The following is an 11622-nucleotide window of genomic DNA, read 5'->3' on the forward strand; positions in this document are numbered from 1 at the left end:
TCCTGGGGCTTGAACTGAGGGCCTGGGCACTGTTCTTAGTTTTGGTGCTCTAGGCTAGTACTCTTCCACTTAGAGCAACATTTCCACTTCCAGCTTTTTGATGGTTAGTTGAAGATAAGTTTCACAGACATTCCTGCCTGGCTGGCTTTGAACTGATTCTCAAATCTCAGCTCTCTGAGTAGCTAGGATTATAAGCATGAGCCTGCCAGCCTGTCATTCCTTGAGCCAAATATTTGTTTCTTCATGATGTTAGAACTTAATTTCAAAAATTTTCACACCCCCATCCTTTATAAAAATCATGGATAAAAGCATTTTCCATAGTTTGTTGGTTGTTTTTGTTTGTTTGGTTTTTTTTGCAGGGCGGGGGGGTGCTAGTCATGGGCTTGAATTCAGGGCCTGAAGTGCTGTCTGTGAGCTCTTTTGCTCAAGGCTAGCATTTTAACCACTTGAGCCACAGCTCTACTTCCAGCATTTTGGTGGCTAATTGGAAATAAGAGTCTCACATACTTTTCTGTCCAGGCTTGCTTCAAATCAAGATCCTCAGGTCTGGCTGGGAAGGTGGCTCAGTGGTAAAGCGCTTGCCTTGCATGCTTGAGACCCTGGGTTCGATTCCTCAGCACCCATAAGCAAAAAAAAAAGCCGGAAGTGGCACTGTGGCTCAAGTGGTAGAGCGCTAGCCTTGAGCTGTGAAGAGCTGAGGGGCAGCGCCCAGGCTCAGAGTTCAGGCCCACGACCGGACCCAAAATAAAAGATCCTCAGGTCTCAGCCTCCTGAGGAGGATTTATAGTCGTAAGACACCAGTAACCAGCTATTTATTTTCTTATGCCCTCTTTTTCTTGGGGCTGGGATCTAACACTGGACCATGCTGCTAGGGCTACTGAATTGTAGCCCTAGCCCCTTTTTTTTATTACAGTGTTTTGCTAAGCTGCACAGAATATTATTGTCAGGTTGTCTTAACTCCTGCTTTGAAAGTATTTTTTCCCTTCAACTATTCAATAAACTGTATCACACAAATCTTAGATCAGATGTTTTCAATTTTGTCTTTTTACATTAATAAGGATTGTCTTCTAACTTGCTACAAAACACTTCTGCCACTGAGCAACTTCATTATTTTGTCATCTATATCTCTGATATAGATGTTGGAGCCAGCAGATGACACATAAGAAGTTGGGGGGGTGGGGGCAGGGGGAGAGAGCGGGCGTTGAGAAGCTATCAAATCCTTTGCAGACCTAGAAACACTTGGTTGTAGAAATTTGTGGTGTTTGAACTCTAGTAGGTACATGTGATTTCAGGACTGACCTTTTCTTTCATCTGTTTTTAGATCTGTTACCATTGGGATGATAACCTGAGACCCCCACTGGAAATCTCCAATCTTTTGAAAAACCCGGAAGTGAGGAGTGTGCACGGATGCTGAATGTTTGGGAATGAGAGGATGAGTGAGTGAGGCTTAAACACCACATTGAAAATCCTGCCACAGCCACAGCCGCCAACAGCAGAGCTGTTAGTGAGCTTAAGTAAGCACTGACTTCGTAAAAACCATAACATCGGCCATCTTGGAAAAGAGAGAAACAATGGATTTACTTGCTTATTAAAAAACAAAAGAGCTGTCTCTTCCCAGGGGTTGCTAGAACTAGCTTTCTGTCTTTGGTGCCGAATGGAATGACTGGTTTGGGAGAGGAGGAGGGACTAGGTTCAGCTGTGGTGCTTTGTTGTAAAAGGCAGCCTGGCCTTTGCTACTGAGGAGAAAGATGGAGCCTGGGTTTTGAGCCCTCCTTCACTGTACCTTTGCCATGTGGTACTATATATGTACTGGCTAGAAGGAGGGTAAGGGATTTTTACAGTCTGAGAATGAGTGTGTGTGAGTGAGGCGGTATCCACATTCTCAACTTCAAGTCATTGCAGTTTCTTTTTCCCAGAAAACAAGAGGTTAGATGTTGCATTTCATGAAACTAACTGAAGTTCTGTCTACTGATGCAGCACAAGAGATGTGTGTTTAAAAAAAAAAAAAGGAAAGACGCTCTAGGTTTTTTTGTTTTTCTTTTTCTTTTTCTTTTTCTTTTTTTTTTTAACTAGGGAAAACACTGACGAATGGTCAGAGCTCCTATCCTGATCTTTTCATCAAGGCGCCTTTCCTGATAACATGGTTCAACTGTGAATGTAGACCGGGGGAGGGGGGGAGAACAATCGCTCTGGAGTTAGAGGATATAGAAAAATAAAAGTACAATTGTTACAAATAAAGATACAGACTTCAAAGATGAAAATACAACCACAACCCAGACCCAAATTTAAATTCTCAAAAATTGGCAGCACAAAAGCAAAGCTCTCTCCTGACCTGTATCGTGGCAGTTTGAACACCCCCAGAAAATTGTGCCAAAGAATTTTAGCAAACAAGTGTACAATAAAATACACACACACACACACGAAAAAAAAAAAAAAAAAACAGCAAACTTCAGGTAACTTTGGATTGCAAATGAAGATAAATTTAATGTTCAAACAATCTGATAAAATAACCATTTGGAAACTGCTTGGCCTTCTGTTCTCTTATTTGATTATAATGTGATATTGGTCTCTTGCTGCACTTCAACTAACAAAAGCAAAAAGTGTGTGTGTGTATGCACACACACACAAACTAGTACTCTTAATGAAAATGGCACTTGAAAAGGGTTATATTTTTCCACTGAAGTTGAAGAAAAATGGTGTCGAATATTCCCCTGGTCACACGCTTTAGTATTTTTAAAGTGTGATGTGCTCTGATTACCATAAATGAGAATTATTTTCTCTTTTTACAAGGGAACAGGACACCCTTAATCTTAAAATTCTTCAGCAATAAGACAGGATGTCAATGAGCTTTGATTCCCCTTTTGGTTTTTGCAGTTAGTTATTAGGTGTTTGCTGGCATTTTGAAAATGTTGCTTTCCAAAAAACCAAGGAAATTTTTTCATTGCTTCCTGGTGGAGGATTAAAAACAAGACTCTTATTCCCACTTGTGTTTCCATTGTAGCAAAAGATGATCGCTTAGTTTTTCTCAGTTTCTTTTGCATCTTCACCTTTCTATCCAAGCCTTCCATTTGTAAGTGGGATTGGCTCGGTTTTGCCTATCCATGCAGCAGCATTTCTAATAGCTCTTGTTACAGGGTATCAGATATTGTGCCTTTTGGTGCCAGGTTCAAAGTCAAGTGCCGATCTATGAACCAGTGTACAAAAAAAAAAAAAAAAATCAGGTGTTTGAAGGAGAGATGCTCCATTGTGTATAGCAAACTCACACCAGCTCCTAAGCTCTATTTGAGAAGAGTCCTGGTCCTCTTAATGCCTTTTTTCCATTTTAGTTGTTCCTTGCAGGAAAGGATGCTTTACTAACCATTCCTGATATTAGATAGGGTTGGGCTTAGGGAGGGGCAGAAATGTTGGGGAAAGAAAAACAAATCTGATCATTCCTCAGTGCTACCCATTTCTGTCCTGTGTGGGCTGCTTAGCTAGACAGCAGGAGAATAAAGTACACCGAGAACCATAATGAATGAAAACAAAACCTTCCGTGTGTTTTGTCATGTTTCGTTCCAGGGAAGCAGTTGACTAGTGCTGTTATTAATGCTTTCTCCCAGATGCATTCAATGATGGAGAGGAGGAAATGGGCAGGTTGGATTGTGGTCATGGTGCCTTGCAGTTATTCTGCACTGATTATGCATTTAATCCTCCTCTTTTCTAGTTATATTTAGTTAGCGGGTTTTCCGTAGTCTGGGTATTTGTTGTCAGTTGTGCCACCTAAGAACTGGATGCAAAATACATTCTGTCCACTCACTGTCTGAGCCTTCCCCACCCCTAAGTCTTGGCACATTCCTTCAAGAATGTAGTTACCGTCTGTTTGGGAAGATGTCAGTGCAAATGTGAAGAAAATGGGCATCAAACTACGCTTTGGTTTGCCACAAGTGGCAGCTGCCTTTACCAATTAAATTTATTAACTTTGCTTTTCATTTTTTTCCAGTTCCTCTGAGCCCCTCTTTGTTGAACTGTTGAAATTTTTAACTGTCAGAGACAACTGTAATATTGCGCTAGGGACTTATGGAGAAAGGGAGGGGAATTGTTCAGTGTAGTGTTTGAACTTTCAGAACCAAGCAATTTATTTACTCTTACTATTTAAGAAGTGTGTTAGTCCAACTTTGAGAAAAGTCCAACTCCATCAGCTTTTGATAGCATCTTGGTTTTTGAAACATCTTCAATCTGTAATTGGCATTCAGAATGCCGTTGGCATGCCAGTCTGTAATGGCATTGAAGACCTGTTAAAACACTTGAGCCCAACTTTATTAACCAAAACTGATACCACCACCTTTATCTTCTAAATAAAGTCCGCTTTATTTTTATTTTCAACATTTTGCTTCATTTTCTTTTTCCAGATGGTGTCACCTCTGTGGAGGTGAAGTGAGTGACTTGAAAGAAGCCAGAGTGTATGATGATGGGGGAAAGTGTTTGTGCATGCACGGGTGGGTGGGTGGGGACAATGTGAATAAATGGAAATGCTCCCCTCTGAGGCAGGGAGAAAGCACCACGTGGAATAGGCTTTCTGTGTGGAGGTGAGTAGAGATAGTTGCTTATGCTTTTTTTTTTTTGAATTTTTTTTTCCCCCTGGTTGTGGGGCCTGAACTCGGCCTGGGCGCTGTCCCTGAGCTCTTCAGCTCAACACTAGCGCTCTATCACTTGAGCCACAGCACCATTTCTGGCATTTTTTGCTTACGTGGTGCTGAGGAATCAAACCCAGGGCCTCATGCATGCAAGGCAAGCACTCTACCACTGAGCCACCTTCTCAGCCCTTATCATGCATATTTTTCAGGCTAATGATCTGGTATTATGTGTCTATCCTAGAGAAGTTGCTTTTTACCTAGTTTTCAGGGTGAATTTCACTCCTTTTCTCATAAGTTTGGGGGGAAAAACCTACTAGTTTGGGATTTAAACAGGGTCCTACAGTTGGATCCTCAGGCCCATTGATAGGAATGTTATTCATGATGAGCAAATAAAAAGGACCCCCACACACACACCTTAATTGTCCTACCTTTGCCTTTGGCCTCTTCTGACCTCAGAAAATCTTGATCACTTGTACCCTTGTGTGGTTATACTTGTACTCTTATATTGCATGATCATAAGGCAAATAGAATTTAAGATGATTGCAAGAAATTTAGTTCTAATGTTTTCTCTGCCCAACTTTGGAGGTCATTGGGATACAGTTTTTTTCTTTTTTTTGTGGGGGGGTCTGGTCATGGGGCCTGAACTCGGCCTGGGCTCTGCCCAGGCCACAACTGGTAGCCAAGAACATTTTTCTTCTTTTCTCTTTTATCAGTCATGGGGCTTGAGCCCGGGGTCTGGGTTCTGTCTCTGAGCCTCTGTGCTCAAGGCTAGTGCTCTACTACTTTTGAGCTACAGCTCCATTTCCAGTTTTTTTCTGATGGCTTATTGAAGAGTCTCAGACTTTCCTACCCAGGCTGGCTTTGAACTGAGATCATCAGCTCTCAACCTCTTAATTTGCTAAGATTACAGGTGTGAGACACTGGCACCCAGCTAACATTTTTCTATTGATGATGTGTTTCAAGGCGAATGCTAGTGGTTCAGACTGCTCAGAAGAAGATACTTCTCAGTGTACCCAGGTATACTTACCACAATATTAATATACATACTCCCCCAATAAACATTGGGAACATGTTACAGTTCCACTTGTCCTCACCCCAAATCCCAATTTTTTTTTTTTTTTTTTTGGTCCGGTTGTGGGGCCTGAACTCTGGGCCTGAGCACTGTCCCTCAGCTCTTCAGCTCAAGGCTAGCGCTCTACCACTTGAGCCACAGCGCCACTTCCGGCTTTTTTCTTTTTGCTTATGTGGTGCTGAGGAATCGAACCCAGGGCCTCAGGCATGCAAGGCAAGCGCTCTACCACTGAGCCAACTTCCCAGCCCCCCAAATCCCAATTTTTAACTAAACCTGATGTGAAAAGTGATGAGGACTTGTAACATTCTATCTTGTCACAACCACTTAGACTTTTACTGATGAGTAAGGTGAGGCAGAACAATGATTCATCAGACCAAGGTCCTACGGTACCAAAATTGACCTGTCTACAGGATACCAACACCTTAGCTGTTCACATGCTTGGTTTGGACAAAAGCTTTACAACACAGGACAGCTAGTACTCTACCATTGAGCCATGTATCCATTTTTGTTGTTTAATTGGAGCTTCAAGTTGGAGGCAGAGGTTAGGCATGAGTCAGTTGCTGCTAACTGTAAATGTGTATTAAGCTTGTTCACATATTTGTTGCTGTATTTCTCACTTAATCTTCCCATAATGCAGTGACATTGGCTGTCCTGTGCTTAACTACCACCTTAGGGCAGTGCTTGATGCAGTGGCGTCATTACTTGTAAAGGGAAGATGTCCAGAAGCCTGGGGATGGCAGGGCCTCTTGGTGCTTCCCTTCATGTGCTGGGAAACCCTAATGGCCATAACCCTGGGTTAATTTGAGGGATGGGAACAGGATTCATCAATTATTTAAATGGTGTCCATTTTATGCATATAACTGCCAGAGTGCCTTGCATAGAGCAATCAATTTAAGCATTCACATCATGAAAGCACCAGTTTTGTCCTGTTTTACAGATGAGGAAAGGGAAGCACCTGGTTAAGAGCCTTACCTGAAGTCATGCAGGTGGCAAGTGGTGTTGGCCTTGCAGGCTGTGCCTGTCCCACAGGCTGTGTGTGTACCAGAGCTCTGTGGAAGCCTACAGTTACCAGGAAACCCTGGGCAAAGGCTTTTTGGAATTCAAAAGCAAAGCAATTTTTTCAGTTTTATAAGTCTCATGGGGCATCCTTGGCAGCTGCCAAGGGGCGTGTGTGTGTGTGTGTGTGTGTGTGTGTGTGTGTGTGTGTGTGTGTGTGTGTGTGTGTGTGTGTGTGTGTGTGTGTGTGTGTGTGTGTGATTAGACTCATACTAGAATTTATTGCTCTTGACTGGCACTCTACCATTTTTTGGGGGGGGGAGGTCCAGTTGTGGGGCCTGAACTCTGGGCCTGGGTGCTGTCCTTCAGCTCTTCAGCTCAAGGCTAGTACTCTACCACTTGAGTCACAGCGCCACTTCCGGCTTTTTTTTCTGCATATGTGGTGCTGAGGAATAGAACCCAAGGCCTCATGCAGGCAAGGCAAGCGCTCTACCACTGAGCCACCTTCCCAGCCCCACTCTACCACTTGAGCCATACCTCCAGGCTAGCATTTTGCTGGTTAATTGGAGATAGAATTCCCAGATTTTCTGCCCAGGCTGACTTTGAACTGCAACCTGAGTAGCTAGGATTATAAATGTGAGCTACTGGTACCCAGAATTGGGTTTCATCCTCCAGCCTCAGCTTCACAAATCACTGGGCTACAAGGCCTGGTTCAGCATACCACAGATATTTTAGTTGGGTGTTGGTAGTTCAGGCCTATAACCCTCGCTACCCAGGGGGCCAAGATCTGAGGCTCATTGATTGAAGCCAGGCTGAGAAGACAAATATGAAAGACAACTCCAGTTAACCAGCAAAAAGTCAGAAGTGAAGATACGGCTCAAGTGCCAACCTTGATTGAAAAATAAAAGCTAAGCAAGACCACAAAACCCTGAGTTCAAGCCCCAATATTAGCACAAAAAAAATTTTTTTTGGAACCTAGTGATATAACTTAGTGGTAGAGTACTTGAGTATGTACTAGGCCCTAGGTTTATCCCTGGCACTGCCAAAGTAGGTAGACAAAAATTTAAGCTTGGCGCTGGTGGCTCCCACCTGTCATCCTACCTACTGAGGACGCTGAGATCTGAAGATCACAGTTTGAAAGCCAGCCCTGGCAAGAAAGTCCATTACACTCATCTCCAGTTAACCAAAAAGCCAGAAGTGGAGTTGTGGTTCAAGTAGTAGAGCACTGTTGAGCAAAAAAGCTCAGGGATAGTGCCTGGTCCCTGAAATGGCAGTGCCCAGAAATGGCAAAAAAAATTTTTTAAAGTTTATTTGAAAGCTGGACACCAATGGTTCACATCTCTATTCCTTGGGAGGATTGCAGTTGAAGGCTAGCCTGGGCAGAAAAGTTAGAGACCCCTCCTTTTTGTATGTGTGCAAGTCCTGGGTCACAACTCAGTAGCTAGGATTACAGGCATGAAATGCCAGCACCTGGCAAAAGCCAGTCCCCTTCTTAACCTGTACCTAGGTACAGTGGTGAGTGCCTATCATTGCAAGCTACATAGGAGGCTGAAATCAGGATCATGATGCCAGACCAGCCTAGGCAGAAAAGTCCGAGAGACTCTAGTAATATTTGGGAGATAGGAATGGACAAGGCTAGCCAGGCACTGATGGTTCGTGCTTATTCAGGAGACTGAGATCTTGAGGATTGTGGTCTGAAGCCAGCCCAGGCAGAAATGTCTGTGAGACTCATCTCCAATAAACTACCAAAAAAAAAAAGTCAGAAATGGAGCTGTAGCCTTGAGCCTTGAGTTCTAGCCTTGAGCAAAAACAGCTCAGGAACAGCACCCAGACCCTGAGTTCAAGCCTCAGGACTGTCACCCCACCCCACAGACAAAAAAAAAAAAAGGCTGTGGAGAAGATGAAGTATATGTGGCAAATACAGAGTTGTCAAAACAAAACAAAACAAAATTCATTTCCTTACAAACATTGCTCCCTGAAACACCAGTTCCCTGGGAGGCTGTGCATGACGACATGCATGAAGGGAGCAGGCAGAGGGACGGGTCTCCTCACTGCCCCCAGGTGTGGCACAACTGCTCTTGGAGGCCCAGAATGATTACATGGTGACCTTAATTTCCTAAGATCTGAATCCCAAGATTCTGCATTGCCCCGTGTAGCTAATCAATTTTCCTGCCTGCCGGCTTCTATTGAGTCATCTGGCTTTTATCTTGATTCAGTCTAACGCCATCTCCTCCTACTCTTTTCAGGCAAGAATGGGCCAGGAAAGACGTCTTTCTCCAGAGCAAGAGTCAGTTATAGGAATAGGGGATGGTATGTCCCTGCTAGTTTCCAAAAGAAGATGATTGTGAGGGCCCCACTTTGGTGCATTCTCACCTACCAGTAGATGGGCCACACAGGTCCTCTCCTACTGCCCTGAGAAGGCCTGTAAGCATTTATAGCCCAAGCTGACCAGTGTGCACTTGTTCCCCCCTTGTACCTTCTCCTACCGCCTACCCTCTTCTCTTCCTTCTCCGTTTCTCTTGCCATAATCCTGGTTTCTCCCATGTATCCTTTATATGATCAGGACAAGATACCAAGACAAGATACCAAGATACCTTCCTGACAACACTGAGGCAGATCACATTTTCCCATGCTCCATTGCTGTTTATTTTTATCCCGCATTGCAATTTGTAATTGTCCTACCGATCTTTTGTGCTGTGTGTGCATGTCGGCACATGTACAGGCATATATACCAATTCCGGGGATAAAATCAGGGCCTCACATCCTCCTTTGGCTTTCTTCTTGGCTGGTGCTCACTCACTTGACCACATTTTGCTGGTTAATTGGGGATGGAGTCTTGTGGATTTTTCTGGCCCAAGCTGGCTTTGAACTTTGATCTCAGTCTAGGGCTATAGGCATGAACCACCAGTGCCTAGTTATCTTTTTTAAATTACCGATTTAGCCGGGCGCTGGTGGCTCACGCCTGTAATCCTAGCTACTCAGGAGGCTGAGTTCTGAGGATCGTGGTTCAAAGCCAGCCCGGGCAGGAGAGACCGTGAGACTCCTATCTCCAATAAACCACCAGAAAACGGGAAGTGGCGCTGTAGCTCAAGTGGTAGAGCACTCGCCTTGAGCTGAAGAGCTGAGGGACAGCGCCCAGGCCCAGAGTTCAGGCCCCACGGCCGACCAAAAAAAAAAAAATTACTGATTTGTCTATTTTTTGTACTCTCCTTTCAGAATGTAAGCTCCATGAAGGAAAAAGAGACCTGTGTTCCTGTACATGAATATATTTCACTGTGTTCTCAATACCTAGCACATTATAGATATTCAATAAGTCTAGAATGTAGCCAAGTGTGGTAGTGATGCATGCCTGCAATTCCAGCTATTTGAGAGGCATAAGTAGGAGAACTAGGTTGTGAGGCCAGACCACAGTCCTCTCAAAGAAATTTTATGAAATCCATGTATAGTATAAAGTGCCATTGGAACATGCTAGTCACATGTGGGTCACTATCTTTGCTCTTACAAGTGTCTGGCATAAACAACAGAGCTAGAAAGAAGGAGAATGTACTGAGATCGGGTTCAGATTTAGGGTAGGAGGGGGAGGGGCATGTTTTAGGGTATCTTAGCCAATTTTATTTCCCCTTTTTTTTCTTTTTGTGCCTGTCCTGGAGCTTGAACTCAAGGCCTAGGTGCTGTCCCTGAGCATTTGTGTTCAAAACTACCATTCTGAACCATAGCACCATTTCTGGCTTTTTTTTTTTTTTTTTTTTGTCGGTCATGGGGCTTGAACTCTGGGCCTGGGCGCTGTCCCTCAGCTCTTCAGCTCAAGGCCAGCGCTCTACCACTTGAGCTACAGCGCCACTCTCGGTTTTCTGGTGGTTTATTGGAGATAGGAGTCTCACGGTCTCTCCTGCCAGGGCTAGCTTTGAACCGCGATCCTCAGATCTCAGCCTCCTGAGTAGCTAGGATTACAGGCGTGAGCCACCAGCGCCCGGCTAAAACAATTCTTTTTTTTTTTTTTTTTGGGGGGGGGGTCCGGTCGTGGGGCCTGAATTCTTGGCCTGGGCGCTATCCCTCAGGTCTTCAGCTCAAGGCTAGCGCTCTACCACTTGAGCCACAGCGCCACTTCCGGCTTTTTTCTTTTTGCTTATGTGGTGCTGAGGAATCGAACCCAGGGCCTCATGTATGCAAGGCAAGTGCTCTACCACTGAGCCACCTTCCCAGCCCCTCTGGCTATTTAGAGATAAGTCTCATGGACTTTCTTGCCCAGGCTGGCTTTGAATCTAAATCCTCAGATCTCAATCTGAGTAGTCAGGATTGCAGGCATGAGCCATCCGTGCCCAGTGTCAGTCATTGCTATTTGGAGTTTTTGCTACCAGCCACTTGAGCCCAGAACAGAATCACTTGGCTCCACCCCACCAAGTGACTCACTTAGGTCTGTACCTTGCACCTACTGGCCTCAGCCAGTAATTGGCTGAGAGTAATTGACTGGTTTTTCAGTGTCACAAGTCCACTTTGTGGTAACTGCATGTGCATCAAGGGTTGTAGAGACAATTCATTCCAGCACACGTTCTGGCCTAGCTTCCAATCTTGCATGTTCTGCTTCAGAAGAGAATTAGTAAATCATTAAGAAAGGGGACCATGGGGCTGGGAAGGTGGCTCAGTGGTAGAGTGCTTGCCTCACATATGAGGCCCTGGATTCAATTTCTCAGCACCACATAAACAGAAAAAAGCTGGAAGTGGTGCTATGGCTCAAGTGGTAGGCCACTAGCCATGAGCTGAAGAGCTAAGAGACAGTGCCCAGGCCCAGAGTGTTGGAGCCTCATGCCTGTATGCCTAGCTATCCAAGCTGCTATGATTTGAAGATCATGGTTCAAAGCTAGCCTGGGCAGGAAAGATTCAAGACACTTAGCCCCAATAAACTATTTAAAAAGCAAAAAGTGGAGCTATGGCTCAAGCAGT

General features: G+C 44.4%; 1 protein-coding gene across 1 annotated transcript in view; it reads left to right on the forward strand.

Moving 5' to 3' along the window:
• Positions 1 to 4362, forward strand: part of Kpnb1 (karyopherin subunit beta 1) — a 32893-nt gene extending 28531 nt beyond the window's left edge. The window contains exon 22 of the mRNA XM_070028205.1: positions 1322 to 4362. Coding sequence (XP_069884306.1) covers position 1322 — 1 coding nt within the window. The 3' untranslated portion in view covers positions 1323 to 4362. The remainder of the gene's footprint in view (positions 1 to 1321) is intronic.
• The last annotated feature ends 7260 nt before the right edge of the window (positions 4363 to 11622 follow it).

Source organism: Dipodomys merriami, unplaced genomic scaffold, assembly GCF_024711535.1.
Source record: "Dipodomys merriami isolate MVZ:Mamm:240054 unplaced genomic scaffold, mDipMer1.0.p SCAF_19, whole genome shotgun sequence".
NCBI classification, from domain to species: Eukaryota; Metazoa; Chordata; class Mammalia; order Rodentia; family Heteromyidae; genus Dipodomys; species Dipodomys merriami.